The sequence below is a fragment of the Parasteatoda tepidariorum genome, chromosome 8 (assembly GCF_043381705.1).
Source record: "Parasteatoda tepidariorum isolate YZ-2023 chromosome 8, CAS_Ptep_4.0, whole genome shotgun sequence".
In the NCBI taxonomy this organism is placed as follows: domain Eukaryota; kingdom Metazoa; phylum Arthropoda; class Arachnida; order Araneae; family Theridiidae; genus Parasteatoda; species Parasteatoda tepidariorum.
In genome coordinates this window covers 50,970,083-50,990,069 of record NC_092211.1, presented here as the reverse complement: position 1 = coordinate 50,990,069, position 19,987 = coordinate 50,970,083, and the positions used below count along the sequence as shown (strand labels likewise).

Below are 19,987 nucleotides of genomic sequence, written 5' to 3'. Positions count from 1 at the left end.
CTTTGCATTTATGTTCTTCCTTTAAAAGAAGATTCCTCCTTTTGTTACTTGCTGACAGCAAGATGTATGTCCAGTCAGCAAACCCCTATTGTTGGATGGAGAAGGAATGTCAGCAAGTCCTCTTTCCCACGTTTCGGCTTGCATCAATTGCAAAGCGCCCCTTTTGATCTTATGATGGCGCCAAGAATGTTCCAGAACATTCCACAAAATTCTTTACCAGGTGTATCACCACTTTAGACAACCCCGCTTCATGTTTGGCATGGAGCTTAACAATTAATTTCGCCAGTTGGCCAATATTTGCAGCTCTGTGATTTGCCCCTCTGATCCTTCTCCAGCCAACCGAATGGTTATTCGCAAAAGTTTAATTTTTTTGNCCAGACTTTATCTGAAAGTGGTCAGTGTATCTGCTACCTTGTACTGTCTTCATCCCTGATGTTGCTATCCCTCATCTGGACTTTTGCCAGACTTTATCTGAAAGTGGTCAGTGTATCTGCTACCTTGTACTGTCTTCATCCCTGATGTTGCTATCCCTCATCTGGACTTTTGCCAGACTTTATCTGAAAGTGGTCAGTGTATCTGCTACCTTGTACTGTCTTCATCCCTGATGTTGCTATCCCTCATCTGGACTTTTGCCAGACTTTATCTGAAAGTGGTCAGTGTATCTGCTACCTTGTACTGTCTTCATCCCTGATGTTGCTATCCCTCATCTGGACTTTTGCCAGACTTTATCTGAAAGTGGTCAGTGTATCTGCTACCTTGTACTGTCTTCATCCCTGATGTTGCTATCCCTCATCTGGACTTTTGCCAGACTTTATCTGAAAGTGGTCAGTGTATCTGCTACCTTGTACTGTCTTCATCCCTGATGTTGCTATCCCTCATCTGGACTTTTGCCAGACTTTATCTGAAAGTGGTCAGTGTATCTGCTACCTTGTACTGTCTTCATCCCTGATGTTGCTATCCCTCATCTGGACTTTTGCCAGACTTTATCTGAAAGTGGTCAGTGTATCTGCTACCTTGTACTGTCTTCATCCCTGATGTTGCTATCCCTCATCTGGACTTTTGCCAGACTTTATCTGAAAGTGGTCAGTGTATCTGCTACCTTGTACTGTCTTCATCCCTGATGTTGCTATCCCTCATCTGGACTTTTGCCAGACTTTATCTGAAAGTGGTCAGTGTATCTGCTACCTTGTACTGTCTTCATCCCTGATGTTGCTATCCCTCATCTGGACTTTTGCCAGACTTTATCTGAAAGTGGTCAGTGTATCTGCTACCTTGTACTGTCTTCATCCCTGATGTTGCTATCCCTCATCTGGACTTTTGCCAGACTTTATCTGAAAGTGGTCAGTGTATCTGCTACCTTGTACTGTCTTCATCCCTGATGTTGCTATCCCTCATCTGGACTTTTGCCAGACTTTATCTGAAAGTGGTCAGTGTATCTGCTACCTTGTACTGTCTTCATCCCTGATGTTGCTATCCCTCATCTGGACTTTTGCCAGACTTTATCTGAAAGTGGTCAGTGTATCTGCTACCTTGTACTGTCTTCATCCCTGATGTTGCTATCCCTCATCTGGACTTTTGCCAGACTTTATCTGAAAGTGGTCAGTGTATCTGCTACCTTGTACTGTCTTCATCCCTGATGTTGCTATCCCTCATCTGGACTTTTGCCAGACTTTATCTGAAAGTGGTCAGTGTATCTGCTACCTTGTACTGTCTTCATCCCTGATGTTGCTATCCCTCATCTGGACTTTTGCCAGACTTTATCTGAAAGTGGTCAGTGTATCTGCTACCTTGTACTGTCTTCATCCCTGATGTTGCTATCCCTCATCTGGACTTTTGCCAGACTTTATCTGAAAGTGGTCAGTGTATCTGCTACCTTGTACTGTCTTCATCCCTGATGTTGCTATCCCTCATCTGGACTTTTGCCAGACTTTATCTGAAAGTGGTCAGTGTATCTGCTACCTTGTACTGTCTTCATCCCTGATGTTGCTATCCCTCATCTGGACTTTTGCCAGACTTTATCTGAAAGTGGTCAGTGTATCTGCTACCTTGTACTGTCTTCATCCCTGATGTTGCTATCCCTCATCTGGACTTTTGCCAGACTTTATCTGAAAGTGGTCAGTGTATCTGCTACCTTGTACTGTCTTCATCCCTGATGTTGCTATCCCTCATCTGGACTTTTGCCAGACTTTATCTGAAAGTGGTCAGTGTATCTGCTACCTTGTACTGTCTTCATCCCTGATGTTGCTATCCCTCATCTGGACTTTTGCCAGACTTTATCTGAAAGTGGTCAGTGTATCTGCTACCTTGTACTGTCTTCATCCCTGATGTTGCTATCCCTCATCTGGACTTTTGCCAGACTTTATCTGAAAGTGGTCAGTGTATCTGCTACCTTGTACTGTCTTCATCCCTGATGTTGCTATCCCTCATCTGGACTTTTGCCAGACTTTATCTGAAAGTGGTCAGTGTATCTGCTACCTTGTACTGTCTTCATCCCTGATGTTGCTATCCCTCATCTGGACTTTTGCCAGACTTTATCTGAAAGTGGTCAGTGTATCTGCTACCTTGTACTGTCTTCATCCCTGATGTTGCTATCCCTCATCTGGACTTTTGCCAGACTTTATCTGAAAGTGGTCAGTGTATCTGCTACCTTGTACTGTCTTCATCCCTGATGTTGCTATCCCTCATCTGGACTTTTGCCAGACTTTATCTGAAAGTGGTCAGTGTATCTGCTACCTTGTACTGTCTTCATCCCTGATGTTGCTATCCCTCATCTGGACTTTTGCCAGACTTTATCTGAAAGTGGTCAGTGTATCTGCTACCTTGTACTGTCTTCATCCCTGATGTTGCTATCCCTCATCTGGACTTTTGCCAGACTTTATCTGAAAGTGGTCAGTGTATCTGCTACCTTGTACTGTCTTCATCCCTGATGTTGCTATCCCTCATCTGGACTTTTGCCAGACTTTATCTGAAAGTGGTCAGTGTATCTGCTACCTTGTACTGTCTTCATCCCTGATGTTGCTATCCCTCATCTGGACTTTTGCCAGACTTTATCTGAAAGTGGTCAGTGTATCTGCTACCTTGTACTGTCTTCATCCCTGATGTTGCTATCCCTCATCTGGACTTTTGCCAGACTTTATCTGAAAGTGGTCAGTGTATCTGCTACCTTGTACTGTCTTCATCCCTGATGTTGCTATCCCTCATCTGGACTTTTGCCAGACTTTATCTGAAAGTGGTCAGTGTATCTGCTACCTTGTACTGTCTTCATCCCTGATGTTGCTATCCCTCATCTGGACTTTTGCCAGACTTTATCTGAAAGTGGTCAGTGTATCTGCTACCTTGTACTGTCTTCATCCCTGATGTTGCTATCCCTCATCTGGACTTTTGCCAGACTTTATCTGAAAGTGGTCAGTGTATCTGCTACCTTGTACTGTCTTCATCCCTGATGTTGCTATCCCTCATCTGGACTTTTGCCAGACTTTATCTGAAAGTGGTCAGTGTATCTGCTACCTTGTACTGTCTTCATCCCTGATGTTGCTATCCCTCATCTGGACTTTTGCCAGACTTTATCTGAAAGTGGTCAGTGTATCTGCTACCTTGTACTGTCTTCATCCCTGATGTTGCTATCCCTCATCTGGACTTTTGCCAGACTTTATCTGAAAGTGGTCAGTGTATCTGCTACCTTGTACTGTCTTCATCCCTGATGTTGCTATCCCTCATCTGGACTTTTGCCAGACTTTATCTGAAAGTGGTCAGTGTATCTGCTACCTTGTACTGTCTTCATCCCTGATGTTGCTATCCCTCATCTGGACTTTTGCCAGACTTTATCTGAAAGTGGTCAGTGTATCTGCTACCTTGTACTGTCTTCATCCCTGATGTTGCTATCCCTCATCTGGACTTTTGCCAGACTTTATCTGAAAGTGGTCAGTGTATCTGCTACCTTGTACTGTCTTCATCCCTGATGTTGCTATCCCTCATCTGGACTTTTGCCAGACTTTATCTGAAAGTGGTCAGTGTATCTGCTACCTTGTACTGTCTTCATCCCTGATGTTGCTATCCCTCATCTGGACTTTTGCCAGACTTTATCTGAAAGTGGTCAGTGTATCTGCTACCTTGTACTGTCTTCATCCCTGATGTTGCTACCCCTCATCTGGACTTTTGCCAGACTTTATCTGAAAGTGGTCAGTGTATCTGCTACCTTGTACTGTCTTCATCCCTGATGTTGCTATCCCTCATCTGGACTTCTGCCAGTTGTCTTTTGCCAGACCTTATCTGGAAGTGGTCAGTGTATCTGCTACCTCGAACTGTCTTCATCCCTGATGTCTATATCCCGCATCTGGATATTTCTGATGTGCGTATTGTCTACTATCGGCCCCTGAGGCGTGATTCTGCCGTCTTATACTGAGGTAAACTTGGCCTCTTATTTTATGATAGTGTTTCTTCGTTCATTGTGCCTCATAGATTGCTCCTACTGGTTTCATTGAACTGTGTGGTTTCGTCAAATTAGTGGCAACTCAATGTCGGTGTTTCATAGTTCACCGTGCATCATATATTGTCGCCTTCTGGATTCACTGAACTGTGATATTTCGTCAAATTAATGGCAGCTAAGTGGTTTGCAGCTTTTGGCAGCTTTTTGGTTTTCGGCGTAGGCCGATTTTTTTGTGTTGGCATGTTTGCCAAGCATTTTTGCCTTTTTATAAATGTTATGTTATAAATAAACTATGTTTTTCCGCATCCTTAACTATGAGTCTGGTGAGTAATTTTACAGTATAAGTTGTTTTCTCTTCCTTTTTCTGCATGTGATGATTTTTGCTCGTGGCTGTTTTACAGCCCTCATAAAGGATTTACAGCGATTGCTCATAGTATGATTAACTACCTGAAAAAAGGTGGTGTTAAACTGAGATAATCTATCAAGTAAACAGAAAAAAAAGTTGTGATGTGAAGGCTAGTTTAAATTCTTGACTATTTTTCGTTTTGAATACTTTTCCTCGTCGATTGAACATAGATTTGAGAACTAATTTTTAAATTCTGTATATCTGTATCACGTTGTTTGTTATATTTTAAGTTACGTCGCATTAGTTTAACTTTTTATTTACATTTTTGCTTGTTATTTATTATTTGTTAAATATTCGAAAGTTTAATAGTATATTCAGAGTGTTTCTATTTAAAAAAAAAAACTTCTTTATTCATTCATGAGCTCTGTGAAAAAGTCCAGTGAGATTTGGTCACATTTCACTGCAAGTGATTAGTTTATTACAAAGGAACATTTTCTTATAAAACTTCAACAGCTAATTTGAAAAAAAAAAACATCTGAAACGAACTCATCCAACAGTACTACAATGGAGTATTGAAAGGCAAGAAGAATCCTCATCAAATTAAATAAACGACGTTGAAGTAAATAACATGGCAATCAATATCACCAACGAAAAAAAACTGAACTCCAGCAAAGCAAAAATTTTCAGTTTGCGACTAAAAAGTTGTGTTTAGATGAAGGGCGGAAAATTGATGACGCCTTAATGGACTTGTTCATTACTGATTTTTAACCATTTAGCGTGGTTGAGGATGAAAGTTTTAAAAAATTCGTGAGAGCACTGAATCCTTCTTATCAGCTACCGAGCAGTAAAACTCTTTCCGGTTGTTTACTGCCAAAGAAGTACAAGCAATGCATACATGAAATAAAACAGGTGATGACAAACGGTGAACAATTTGCCTAACTACGGATTGTTGGACGTCATCGATATGTGAATCATATTTAACCATAACTGCTCACTTCATCTATGATGAATTCAGGATGAAATAAATTTTGCCTGAATTTACAAGAATGGTGGACTCTCACACTGGGGAAAATTTCTCGCAAGAAATGGAGAGAATCATTGAAGAATGGGGTATAAAGAGTAAAAGAAAGTGCATTGTTTCAGATAATGCATTAAGTATGAAACTAGCGGTTAAGTTAGTTAGTTAATTAAGTATTATTGGCGCAAAAGCCATTTTTGGCCATACCGCACCTACAACTTGTTTTATAAGAAACNTTTTTTTATGTCAGGAATTTAAATTTTAATTTAATCTTTCATAGTATTTGTACTTTTCCTTTTTTATTTCTCTTCATCTTTTTCTGTGAAGAGAATTAGAAATGTTTCTTTTACTTTTACGTTAGCAACGCATTTTTGTGTCTTTCTCCTTTTGCAATTCAAGGTCGTCTGACCCCACTGTCCTTCAAAGACGACATTCTTTTCCCTCACTTTCTAAATTTACGTCACCACTTAACTTCTTTTCCCATCACTTTCACGTAACCTTCAATTTTGCACGTGATTCTTCCGGTCGGTTTTTCTGGATTTTTCTAGAACCTTTGGGGTGTTCACGCCTTTTTTGGGGACCTTTTCCCTTTGACTCCTTTTTTTTGGTATGTGTGGGAGTACTAATTTGCACTGATTGGTGGTGACCTAATCGTGTAGTAATCCCCCCATCGAATGACAGTCGTTCTCTCTCCTGCTTTTCAACTCGCATTTTCCCGCGCTTAAGGGACGCCATTTTTTTTTTATCATTATCGTTTTTGGTACTCGCAAGTACACTTCTCTCGGGGATTGCGGTGCGGCTGGTAAGCTGACCTTCGTGGTCAGCGAGCCAAACCAAACCACCCCAAAGCTACATTTTTTTGCCATTTTTCGTTATTCATTAGTTATTTTTTTTTTGATGCCTAAATGTATTTTTATGTGTGACGGACCACCCATCCCATTCCAAAACTGATTACTGTTGTAAGATAATGAACAATTAAAAAAAGAACTTGTGAGCGAGTTTTGTGTTGTATTTTCTTTTGGTTTTCATCACTTCAAAATGTCCGATGTTAGACCTGTCTCCATGATGTAAATAATATGTGGTGAGTAACATTCTCATATTTTCTTTTTTTGACCAGCGTTTATTTGTACAAACGTAAAATTTTATAGATGTTATTCAGTCGTCCTCTAACTTTATCTTGACCACGAGCCCTTGCTGTTGGGTTAATTCACGTGGCACTTAAGCAATATGTCCTTCCACTATTTTCGATCACTTTTGGCCTTTTCTTTCCATCAATTAATGATGATCCAAATTTATTATCAAAATTTATTAGTTAATTAATCTCTCATTTTTTCTTTGATTGTCTTAAACTTTATCGACTGAATACCTCTATCAAATTCTACAACCCCATTCTCTGTATATAATATATTTTAATTGTAACATCACCTTTAATTTTAAGATAATTAAAATTGGTACATATCTGGTACAATTTATAATTAATGTACTATTGGTACACATAAGATTTTATCTTTATAAATAATTTCTTTGGTACAAGTATGAAACTAGCGGTTAAAAAATGTCTCAAGAAAGTATTAGGTGCTATGCCCACACCCTAAACCTGATTGTTCAGGACTCGTTAGAGATTATAAAAGAATAGCAGGATAAATGTAAAAAGATTGTGTCCCATTTTAAAAGAAGTACTACCGCCAATAAACGCTTACTAAATTGTCAAAGTTCGACTGGCTAATTTCTAGGAATAAATATTAATGTAAATACTGATTATTTAAGCATGGATCTAGAAACTAATATTTTAAGATTACTTAATGAATTTAATTCAGATGATATTATGTATCTGTGTAAATTTGTTAAACATTACTCATGATTATGGATTTTAAATTTTTGTTGAATGTAACATATGTTTGTAATTTATTGATGATNTAAATATGAAATTTCAGATAGCAAACATTCTGCATTACCCATACAGCCGAAATCGACTTCGGCATATTTTATTGATAGTTCTCCTTTCATAGGAGAATATAGAGAGTTAGTAGGCTCGCTTCTTTACTTGTCTCAAGTATGTAGACTAATGAATTTAATTCAGATGATATTATGTATCTGTGTAAATTTGTTAAACATTACTCATGATTATGGATTTTAAATTTTTGTTGAATGTAACATATGTTTGTAATTTATTGATGATAAAGGATTGAAAATGGTTAAGTATTGCCCCTGGTTGTAAACATTATAACTAGAGAGACACCTGTCGCTTTTTTCGAATACCTGCTAATCCAAAGGTGCAATAAATATGGATTAGGAATATAAGGTAAATTAATTACAACTTAATATAACTTCAAAATTTTTTGTCTCTTTAATTGCATAATGGTAAAGAATTTTAATTCGCTTCATAGGAGAGATGATATTCAAATTTCGAAAAATCATGTGATATGCCAGTGCCATTTCAAAGATGGATTAAAAGAAAATGGGCCAACGCTTTTTGAGCACAATAAGGATAAAATTTTCAATCTCCTGAAAAAGCTTGAAAAACAAAGGTATTTCAATATTGGATTCTACCAGTTATGTCTAAATGGTATATATATTATGTTTCTCCTCCTCAGTATATCTGATATGTCTTCCGCATTTAAAAGTATTATCTACATAAATGTCTCGTATAATTTCTTACAATGATGAAAAAAAAAATTAGCATGTTCTTATTATGACTTTCGTTCAAGGTATATCTGTTCAAAGTATGTGTAAAAACTACATTATTTAACTATTTATTACACTATTACTAAAGTAGTTTTTGACTACTTTTTCTTAATGTAGTGACTACAAACTGCTTTGAAATTGTAGTAACTACTCCGCTACTCGATGGAGAACTTAATTTACACCTATGGTCAAAGTGGTTTTGAATATGAAATTGACTTACATTAAATATAAGGGAATAACATTAAGCCAGTTTGTTATTCCAAAACAGTTTTTTCTTTTGCTTTGTTCATATAACCTTCAACTTTCTTGACAATTGATTTGATCTTTACCTGAATTAAAACTATGCTTTGCATTATATATTTATTATATTATTATATATTACTGAATATATGACATGCTTTTTTTTTAATGAAATATGATTACAATACATTTATATGTTTTTATTTTAGAAACATATCAGCAACTCCTTTAGTTTCTGACTGTTCACTAACCTCCACTGTGCCCCAGTCTCTTGCTGCTGCTGATATTCAGACACTTACTCAAGAAATCGCCAATTTGAAAGAGGAGAACCTCAAACTGAAGGAGAATTTAAGATTGAAAAACGCTTTGTCACAGCAGGAATTTTTGAAGAAGCAGCCATTCGGGTTTTTTAGTATAGAAAATAATAATGATCATATCATGCATTATACAAGGTTACCTAATAAGGAAATTTTCAATATTATATTTTCGAATTGTGATAAGGTGCTAGACACGTATTATGAAGAATGGAATGCAACTTGCTTGGATCGAAAAGATCAATTGTCGGTGACTTTAATGAAATTAAAGTTGAATCACACACACATTGATCTTGGTGTTCGATTCCAAGTAAGTGAAGGTACTATAACTAATGTTTTTTTAACTTGGCTTTACTGTCTGCATGAGGTGTTGTACAATTGTCTAATGGCAATTGTACCAACACCAGTTAAAAATGAGTTGCACTTGCCCTCATGCTTTATGAATTTTAGGAATTGCAGGATGGTTATTGACTACACTGATTTTGTGTTCAAAGACCCAAAAAAAAATGTCTCATCAGCGGCTGTTTTACAGCTCTTATAAACATCGGCATACAATGAAGGCTCTAATTGGAGTAGCTCCAAATGGTGTTATTACTTACACTATTGAGATGTATCCGGGATCTACTTCCGATAAAGAGCTTTCTAAAAATTGTAATGTAAATAATGCCTTTCAGCCTGGGGATCTTGTCGCAGATAAAGGCTTCCTGATTTCTGATGTCTTGCCTGATGGGGTTGCTGTGAACATTCACCCCCATCCAAATCACTAGCACTAAGAAAATCGCTCGGGCAAGAATTCATGTTCAAAGAGCTATAAAACGCATTCAAGTTTTTAAAATTGTTACCAAAATCTCTTTTTCCTCATAGTTCTAAATTTTTACGTGTGGCCTTAACTAATTTTCATCCTCCACTCCTCAAAGAGGTACAACTTCTTTATAATATAAAACCTTAAAATTATAATATTTCTAAATTATTTTAAATTCGTTTATTGCTTTTAACTTTTAATTTCTTTAAATATAATTTAAAATATTTTTCATGAATTTCATAAATTGATATTGCTTTCTTTCTTCATGAATTCTTGCTTATAGATTAACAAGTTTTTTAAAAATATTTTTGTACATAATTTCTATATCTTTAATACTAATATATATGTTTATTTTTCTAAAACTACTATTTAAAACCAGTGCAGTTAATAACCATTAGTGTTTAATTTCACTTATCTACAATTTGGTTCTAAATTAAATTTTACATTATTAATCTTAAAGTTTTAAAAAGTTTAATTTTTATTAAAAATTTTTTTATCTAAAGTGAAACAAAATAAGAAGAAAGTTTTTTATTTTATTTCTTTATTATTTTTTACTGATTTTTATTTCATCTTATTCGAAGACAAGCAAAAGACCAAGGTTAGACAAAGAAAGTGTTAAAGCCACAATTGAAAAAGAACTGGAAAATTTTTCATCATTAATAGCTGAAAACTTTAACAACAATGTCTTCTCATCAGATGATGTCATCTTAATAAATCATATAAAAAATTTTACAAATCTAAAATTATTGGCAACAAAATTAAAAGGTATTCCCCTAACTGCTGCAGGTCACATGCCCAAATATAGTTCCTTCAAAAAAACTTGTTTATGAGTTTTAAGATATTCTTTCCAATGTGCTTGACTCTCAATATAGGATCTTTCTTGCAAAATTACTTTTACCAAACGATATGTATGAAGAAGAGTTTAGAAAACTTTGTAGCATAGAAAATATTAAGAAATTTCTGTGCAGCAGAGAATCGCTCTATAAGAACGTGGAGTTGATTTTACATTCCATGTGCGTAGCTTCAGTTGCTTTATCAATAGAATCTGTGAGTGAATCTTTGACATGAGCTCAGAAATAATATAAAAAGGCCTATAAGTGATGAAACAGCACATCACGAACAGAGGATTTCTGTAAAAGGGTCAGGGCCAACTAAATGTGGGAGTATTATCTCAGAGGCAATGGCAAAATGCTTTGGAAAAAGTGTAGATTGGTTAAAAAGTGGATAGTATCAAAACCTGTTGACAAACTAATAGCAAAAGTTCCCCCTCCCTTACTTTTATGGATACTTGATATGACTTTAATTTCATTTTTAGAAACTATTTATCCTTAATTTCGTATTTATATTAATCTTCTAATGTATATATAGAGATATTTAGTCAGGAATAATATAACAGAGATATTTATCTCTGACATTAATAACAGAGATATTTAGTCAAATGTTTTTGTCATGTAATAAAATCATTCTGTTATCAAGAAATATTTTGAGCTTGCAGATACCTTATTTTTTTTTTATCTTACTACGAGGATAAAGTGACCACACGTCCCGATTTTGGCGGGACAGTCCCGCTTTTTGGTGGACTGTCCCGCGTCCCGCCGATTTTTAAAAATGTCCCGCTTTTTAGAAAATATCTGCATTTCTTATTTTAAATGTACCGTAAAAATATATTCCTATTATTTATTAAGCATTATGGTGAATATAAAGAAATAAAAAATACATAAAAAAAACACATAAAATGCGTGCAGAGTAAACTAAATTAGATAGGCAATGTACCAAGTTAGATTTACTCGGTGGTGTGCGATCATTGTCTTTACGTCTCGTCTTAATTCAGATAAGTGCGGACTGCCGTTAGACAGTGCGGTTTGTGGTTTTCAATTTGACGTTCGGTTTGACTCATTATTTGATTGACAAAGGTTGAGCAATAGTCGCCACAAAGTAACGGCCAATAAGGTAAAATTTAATACTCTTTTTTAGCCTTTGTAATAATTGTTTTATATATTTCTAGTATTTAGTAAAAAAAGAGGATGCAAATTTAATGAAGAGCTAAGCAGAGAATTTCCATTTATTAAAAGTACCAAAATAGACTATATGTGGTACGGTGTGATAAATGCAATGCTGAATTTTCGATCTCACATGGTGGAAAAAACGATATTATTAAACATCTAGCGACAAAGAGGCACAAAAGATTTTTTAATAATGCCGTTTTCTCATCTAAAATGGAACAGTTTTTTCGCAGTGCTAGCTTTAGCAACACAGAAAAACAGCTAGCATTAGCGGAAGGGCTATTTGCTTTCCGCACCATAAACCACAATCAAAGTTTCAGATCAATGGATTGTACGTCGCAAGTGATCAAAACATTATACGACAAAAAAATATGCATGTGCAAGGACAAAAACCGAAGCAATTATTTGTAATTTTTTTTCACCATATTCGTTTTCACAATTGCAGAAAGAATTAGAAAAATGCGCATTTATATCCCATATATTCTGATGTTTCCAGCCACAAAGATTTAAAATTATTTCCCACAGATGTTAGATTTTTTGATCCAGAAACAAGAATTAAAATTAGAATATTAGATTTTGTTTCATTGCCTGATGATGAAACTTCACAAATAATTTTTGATTTCACAAGTACTATTTTAAAAAAGAATAATTTAAACAATAAAATTATTGCCCATTGTGCTGATAACACTAACGTAAATTTTGGTGGAAAAGCGAGAAGAGTCATCAATAACGTTTTTACGAAACTTAACGAACATTTGAAGCAAAAAAATATTGGAGTAGATTGTGCAGCGCGCATTCTATACCTATACTGTTCAGCATCTGACTTACTTCCAGTTGATGTTGTAAATATATTTTTGCAAGCATTTATTCATATTTTTATATATATATTGTGCGTGTTGAAAGTTTGACTAAATTGTAATTCTCATTTCATCCCATTTGTCCCGCTTTGTCTCAATAAAAATGTGGTCACTTTATACGAGGATGACATAACTGCGAAAACGATTTTTGGAAAAGAAATTAATGTTATTAAAAACGATGAAGTAGAACAAACTTTCACATGGAGTGAAATTCAAAACTTGGGCAGTTCGACAAAGATAAATTTTACTGGACATTCAGGTGTTGCCTCCTCACTTATGCACTTTCAGAATGAAGTTGAGTTTTTTGATTTATTTATTTCTAAAGAGCTACTTCATTTAATTTCAACGGTGATAAACCGTTATTATAATAAACAGTTAAACTTACAACTAAAGAAGGATAAAAGGTCGCATTCATCTAAATGGTACGAAACAAATGCAGACGAGTTGAGAATATTTTTTGCCTTAATTATGCTCATGGGCCATATTGAAAAGCACTGTTTAAAGGATTATTGGCCAAGCCAATTACCAAACCAATATTTGGGAAATCAACACCTAGGGACAGATTGCTTCAAATATTACGAGTTCTTCTAAACCGAAAAATTATGAGAATCATGCCAGACTCTGGAAAAGGCGTGACGTGCTTGACCTAATCAATGATTCATTCAAAAGTATTTCTCTCCAACAGAATTGTCAATAGATGAGGTTATTGTTAAATTTAAAGGGAGAGTAATATTCAAGCAATATATGCCTAAAAAACGAAAACAGTGATGGATAAAGATTACGAAATTGCTGAAAAAGAAGGTTTTACATAAAATATATTAAAGTTTATTTGAGGAGAGACAGGAACTCCATCTTTACCTGCATCTTATAATGCTGTGAACAATTTAACGAAATCTGTTAAGGGAAAATGTTACAAGCTTTATATGGACAACTTTTTTTCTTCTTCTAATTTATTTTCAGGTATGCTAAAGACTATGCAGTAAATTGTTGTGGGACTGTCCGGGCAAATAGGGAGAAATTTCCTAAATTTGTTCAAAATAAAACATCAAAATCTGTAGAAAGTCAGACTCTTTATTGTAAGGAAGGCATGGTAGCAGTATACTCGCAGCCCTGGAGCAAGATAGCATTAAAAAGCCAAAAATTGTCGCAGTATAAAACGGAGCATATGGGTTTTGTGGATTTGAGTAATCGAATGGCTACTTCATATTTGTTCGGCCGTAAAACTGTTAAATGGACAAAAAAAACTATTTTTACATCTACAAGATTTAAGTGTTTTAAACTCATTTATATTATTTAAGAAAGTTATGGGTGGAAAAACCCATCAATATAGAATGATTGTCATTCGTATTCATAATAATCATAAATTATAATTCGTATTCATAATAATTTTGTAATCAGATTAATTCTTGTAATGTTTGTATTGGAGAAAATACGGTATATTCTAAAACTAAATATGTTATACCCCCAAACTCTCAGTCTATTATTCATGTACGCATTCGAAACAATATTCAATGTCATTCTGATGAGATATTAATTCAATCAAATCCTAATTTTTTGTCCAAAAGACTTTTAATTAGTAGAGTAGTTAACGTTATTTCTAAAGACAATTTATATCCTATTACTGTAATGAATATAAACAATGAACCGTATCATATAAATAAGAATTCAAAATTAGGTTTTCTGGAATGCATTGAAAAAATACCTACCGTTAACTGTAATTCTATAGGACAAAGTATTGAAGAATTTGAATTTAGCCAAGGCTAAATTGACATTAATCATTTAGGCAATGAAGATAAAGAAACGCTCAAAATTTTTTTGCGACTAAATTTAAAGACTTAACTGGCTGCGATTCTCTCTTGCATAAAGTAGAGCAAACCGACGAGGTACCCGTTAGACAAAAACATTACAGAACACCCCATCATTTAAAACAGGAATTAAATAGACAAATAAACGAACTTTTAGAGAATAATATCATATAAGAAAGTACCTCTCCTTATGCTGCCCCAGTTATTTTAGTTAAAAAGAAAGATAGTAGTTTTAGGTTATGTACAGATAAAAACTCTTCCCGGTTCTTTTCATATTTCAAATATAACAGAAATGGTTGACAATTTGACTGGATCTTATCTTTTTTCAACGCTTGACCTTTGTATTGAATTCTACCCAATGAAAATTGACCCAGGAGACACGTATAAAACAGCTTTTGCTACTGACAGTGGCCTTTACCAGTGGAACCGTGTACCTTTCGGTCTTAAAAATTCTCCGAACTCTTTTCAGCGTTTAATGCAAATTGTTTTATATGTATGGCATCAAAAAATAACGTACATGATCATTCAGAGAAACTTAAGTTAGTTTTTGACAGACTCCGAGAACATAATCTAAAAGTAAAGCATTCTAAATGTAAATTTCTTATGTCTAAAATTCGATATTTGGGTATTCAAGTTAGCGATAGGAAAGTATTCCCCGATGACTCAAATGTTTCGGCTATAGATAATTTCAAAGTTCCCATTACCAAAACTGAAGTAAAATCTTTTCTCGGTGTTATTGGTTTTTATAGGAGATTCCTATAAAATTTTGCGGAGAAAGCACTTCCACTTACGCGGTTAACAAAAGATGAGAGTGCGTTAGTTTCCTTTAAAGAACTAAAAAAATAGTCTTAAAACTTATCCCTGCCTTTTTCTACCTTATTTTGAGAAAGAGTTTGTGCTAAGCACTGATGCTTCGAAGTCCGCTTTAGGTGATGTCAGTATGATAAAGACGAATTTCTACATCCTGTCGCTTACGCCAATCGAAAGCTAATGGGATGCCGAGATAAATTTACTCAACGGTAGAAAAGGAATTACTAGGTGTAGTTTACGGTGTTTCATATTTCAAGCAATATCTCTTAGGCAAAAGATTTAAAATTTTTTGTGATCAAGCCAGTCTTTCACATACCCTTAAACTCAGAGATCCTACATCCCATATCGCTCGTTGAGCTATGACCTTATAGCAATATGATCATCAAATAATACATAAGCCCGGGAAATTAAATATCACTGCTGATTACATATCTAGAGGTGTGGAGCAAATAAATAACGTAAATATAACTTCAATTTAACCTACCTTATTATCTAAGATTAAAAACTGATCAAAGAAATGACCTCTTTTGCCAAAAGATTTTTTCTGAAATTGAAGCTAATGTTAATGTCTCAACATAAATTGAATTTTTTTTTATAAAAGATGAGGTGCTTTATTGCTCAGCTAAAAATAGTCCTTCAAATTGTATTGATCGCTTAGTTATTCTAAATTCTGTTATACCTAAAATTTTGGCATTTTGTCACGACTCACGAACCGTGACTCATCAATGTTTTTGCAAAACTTTAAAACGTATTCAAAGTAGATATTTTTGGCCTAAAATGTATGTTCAAACTAGTAATTATGTAAAATCCTGTACTTCTTGTAACGAGCGCAAGGCTCATTTAAAGAAAAAGTTAAAGAAAAGCACCTTTGCAACGTATGCCTATTGCTACGAAACCAATTGAGTATGTTGCTATTGACGCTGTTGGTTCACTTCTTCTTACTTATTCTGGAAATAAATATTTGCTCGTTATGTCTGGCAATTTATTACTCGTCATGGCGTCCCTAAACATTTATTTCAGATCGTGGCACAAATTTCTTGTCTGCTTCTATATCAATTGTAGTGTTTTTATGGCCGAGCTGACGACCATTAAACATGCTCTCTTATGGCTTGCAGATCCAGGTCCTAGGCGACCCAACTCCTAAACTTGCCATCATCGAAAACACGAAATCACTGTGGAGACAAAACAGTAAATGCTATTGGGTAAAAGCGCATTGTGGGATTACAGGCAATGAGGAGCGGATCAGGCAGCCAAACAGGCCATCAGCATCGGTCAGATCAATATTGAAGTCCCGAGTACAACCGCCCAGATCAAAACCTTCTTAAAAGCTCATAATATGAAACAGTGGAAATTAGAGTGGCAGAGTTCTGACAGAGGCCGGCAGATGTTTAAATTTTTCAAGGACCCTTCAATAAAACGCCTGCAGGTTGACTTTTATCTAATTCAATTTTTAACTGGCCACGGGGTGTTTGGGGTACACCAAAACAAATTATTTAACAAAACTCCTAACTGAAATTATTGCCAAATTGAGCAGACAATAGACCACCTCGTATTTGACTGAGCCCACTTCCAGACACTCCGTGGAGATCAATTTAAAAGTAAAAACCAACATCAGCGTTACGCAGAGTTGGCCTGCAGGCATAAAATCAAAACAATCATCAAAACCTGCCTGCTCCACACACTTAACCACTTAGGCCGGGAATCAACTGAAACAGTCTTAAGTTCGACATCTCAAAACGTGTTTCTGCTGTTAAGGTTATTTTGAAGTATTGAAAATGAGCTCCCAAAAACGACGAGCACCGAATTTTTCTCAAGAGATTGTTTCGATTGTTGAAGAATTAGAAGGAAAACGTGAATTGATTTCGGGGCAATTAGGCCGCTGCTACAAAACAACAAAGGACATTAAAAACGCGTGGGATGAGATCGCTGGTGCTCTAAACAGCGTGAGTACCAGTGGTTACATTCGTTCCGGGGAGGAAATAAAAAAAGATGGAAAAATCTTTCACAAAAACAAAAGCTGCTATGATTCAGCAGTACAATAACTGCACAGGAGGAGGTCCTCCCAATGAGGAGTTCTTAAATGATCTTGAATTAAGAGTAATTGCTCTGTTGTGTCAGACAACAATACAAGGTGTCGGTGACGACAGTGCTAGAGAGTTTCAAGCAAAGCCTGTGGTAAGTACCTTGCATTTTTATATTAATTTTTACAGAATAGTTGTATGTACCGATACCGAGTGACTTTGAAATTATCTAGAAATGTAAGTTATTTAAAGTATGTTCGTAGGCACTATGATCTAAATAATATTCTTCAAATAGTATTTAAATATTTTTCAAAGTAACTTTTTTTTTTCGTTTTCTTTCCACATTAAATCTCCAAAGAATAAAAAACTATTCATTTTGATAGTTTCACAAAATTTGAAACTACATTAGTGTTTTTATAACAATATCACTAGCAGACTCCAAAGTTTGAAGAATCATACTCAATTTAAAATGTACTAATGCTTGTTAACCTTAAATGTTATTTAAAAGTAATTTATGTTAAAAATAATGGTGCAGTGGTTCAATTTTTTCTCTGTTGAAGACTTCGTAGTAAATTTTTTTCTTAATAGGAAAGAGCGTCTAAAAAAAACAGCAATTGATGTGGCTGGCACATCTCATTTTATTCAGGTCACCTTTTAGCCTGCTGAATTTCAATTGTCTACTCGGGTTTTGTTTTAATGCTGTGATTGTTTTAACTTTGAATTTTAACCAATTGTTCTTAGCATCCCTTTTTCTTATTTTGGCTTCTCTTATCCTTAACTAATTCTTTAATTGACGTTAACTTGTGTAGATTTTACAATTTACTTGATTTTATTGTTCTTAGATTTATCTATATCAACACCTGTTAATTCTTTTTTTTTCTCTCTCTTTTTTAAATTCATCTTTTATACTTGGTTGCCTTATACTGGTGTTTTATCCCCTTGCATGATTTTACTTTTCTATGGTTTATTTATTATGGTTGTTGCAGCGTGAGCCCCCTAGCGGCAGAACACGGAGAGGACGAGAGAGTTTCAAAAAAACAGTAGTTGTAGGGAAAAAACGAGGAAAACGCCTTGCCTAACTATCTCACTAAAAACTTTTCATTAGCTATTATCTATCTTATTTCATAAATGTAAATACATCATGTTTTGTTAATCAATCCAATAAATGTTTTATAGTTCAAATCGATGATCATTATAGATATTTATTGTTAAATATATTGCCAAGCCCGAAAACAAAAGAGTAAGGTTGGTCTTACTGCTTCTAATCATTCAGAACAACACAACAAGGTAAGTGATACCTTCCCTTGATTCATTTTTTGAAAGTAGTGACGCCTCCAGTATAGAACAATGGTTTTAATTTTGTCGTTGCCGCAAACCCACTTTTAGTGGTTGTTTATTGTGATTTATTAGTGAATCATTGTGTAACCTATTTGCTTGTATCATTGCCTATTTGTTGTAGTTTGTATCATTGCCTATTATGTTGTGAAACTAATCTTTCTTAAATTGTGAATTTAAAAAATTACGCCATATGCCCTATTAAATCCCGGTTATTTATTTACATATCATCCGTCTACAAGAAACTTGGCATAATTAAACACTCCACTACCCCCTATCATCCTCAATCAGACGGCATGGTTGAGAAATTAAACGGTACCTTAATTCTCTTTGTCACCTTGTATATGAAACACAAACTGAATGGGATAGACATGTCTAGTTTGCCTTTATGGCACATAGGTCTGCTATTCATAAGTTTGCTCTGTATCAAAACATTATCGTTCTTTTCTTGCGCTTTTACAAATCTGTTTGAGTTGAAATTAAAAGTTAATGGCACTGGCAAAAACCAGACTTAGAAATGATGCTCTAAACGTAAATAGTATACATAATTTTGGTAAGTTGATCCATCAGTTCTTTAAATAAAAGTCTGATGAAGAGAAGAAAAAAATGATCACTGGGGCACCTCGGGGTTGTGAGACCCGTGTTTACCTTGAAGTAAACCCCCTGAGGAGCACAATAGAATTAAAGGAAACGAATTGATCTGAAAGAAAGCATGTAAACCAAAGTGGTTTACCACAAAAAGTACTGCCCAATGATTAAAGCTTACTGCATATAATTTAAAATATGCTGCAATGTGAAAAAAGCATGTATTTAACACTACGGTTCATCAATGAGTGTGGCTTTGAAACTATGACAAACAAACGCCGCTGTTTAAGACTAAGAAAAAGAAAGCTTACTTGGCTAATCCAATTCTTATCAATATCTGAGTGTTTACATATCTGGCATACTATTCGAAGCATCATTATCTAATTTAAATCCTGATGTTAGTAAATAAAACGAAATAAGCTGCACCTCTTGCATTAACAAGCTCCTTTTCAAAAATTTATTTAACTTATTATGGATATGAACAGCTCACATGTCCTATTCTTTTATGTATGAATAATTTATTTTATTGCCTAGGATGCTATTCTGAAAAATCTACAGTGAGTATCGGCTTATAATTTAGAGTCGAATATTGTCACTATTAACAATAAGAAATAAAAAAAATTGTAGGATGCTTTTCTAAAAATAAAAACATTTCCCTTTTTTAACTCTGTTTAAAAATAATAAGCTATGAGAAATATACTATTTACTTTGAACACCCAAGAATTATTTAATTATTCACT

General features: G+C 34.9%; 1 protein-coding gene and 1 long non-coding RNA gene across 2 annotated transcripts; both read left to right on the top strand.

Annotated features, from left to right (window-relative positions):
* Positions 1–8,003: 8,003 nt before the first annotated feature.
* LOC122271797 (uncharacterized) lies at positions 8,004–8,303 on the top strand. The gene is made up of 2 exons (XR_006226598.2): positions 8,004–8,092; positions 8,178–8,303. It is a non-coding gene; the product is annotated as an uncharacterized lncRNA (long non-coding RNA).
* Positions 8,304–8,659: 356 nt separating this feature from the next.
* Positions 8,660–9,796, top strand: LOC139426136 (uncharacterized). The gene is made up of 3 exons (XM_071183897.1): positions 8,660–8,724; positions 8,925–9,349; positions 9,480–9,796. Exons 1-3 carry the CDS (start codon positions 8,660–8,662, stop codon positions 9,794–9,796), a joined length of 807 nt encoding a protein of 268 aa, XP_071039998.1.
* Positions 9,797–19,987: the final 10,191 nt, after the last annotated feature.

Coding starts and splice junctions, on each gene's coding strand:
- LOC139426136 (XM_071183897.1), top strand. CDS start 8,660: ATGGTCAAAGTGGTTTTGAATATGAAATTGACTTACATTAAATATAAG. Junction 8,725..8,924: donor AAGGGAATAACATTAAGCCA/GTTTGTTATTCC, acceptor TTTTTATTTTAG/AAACATATCAGCAACTCCTT. Junction 9,350..9,479: donor TCGATTCCAAGTAAGTGAAG/GTACTATAACTA, acceptor TATGAATTTTAG/GAATTGCAGGATGGTTATTG.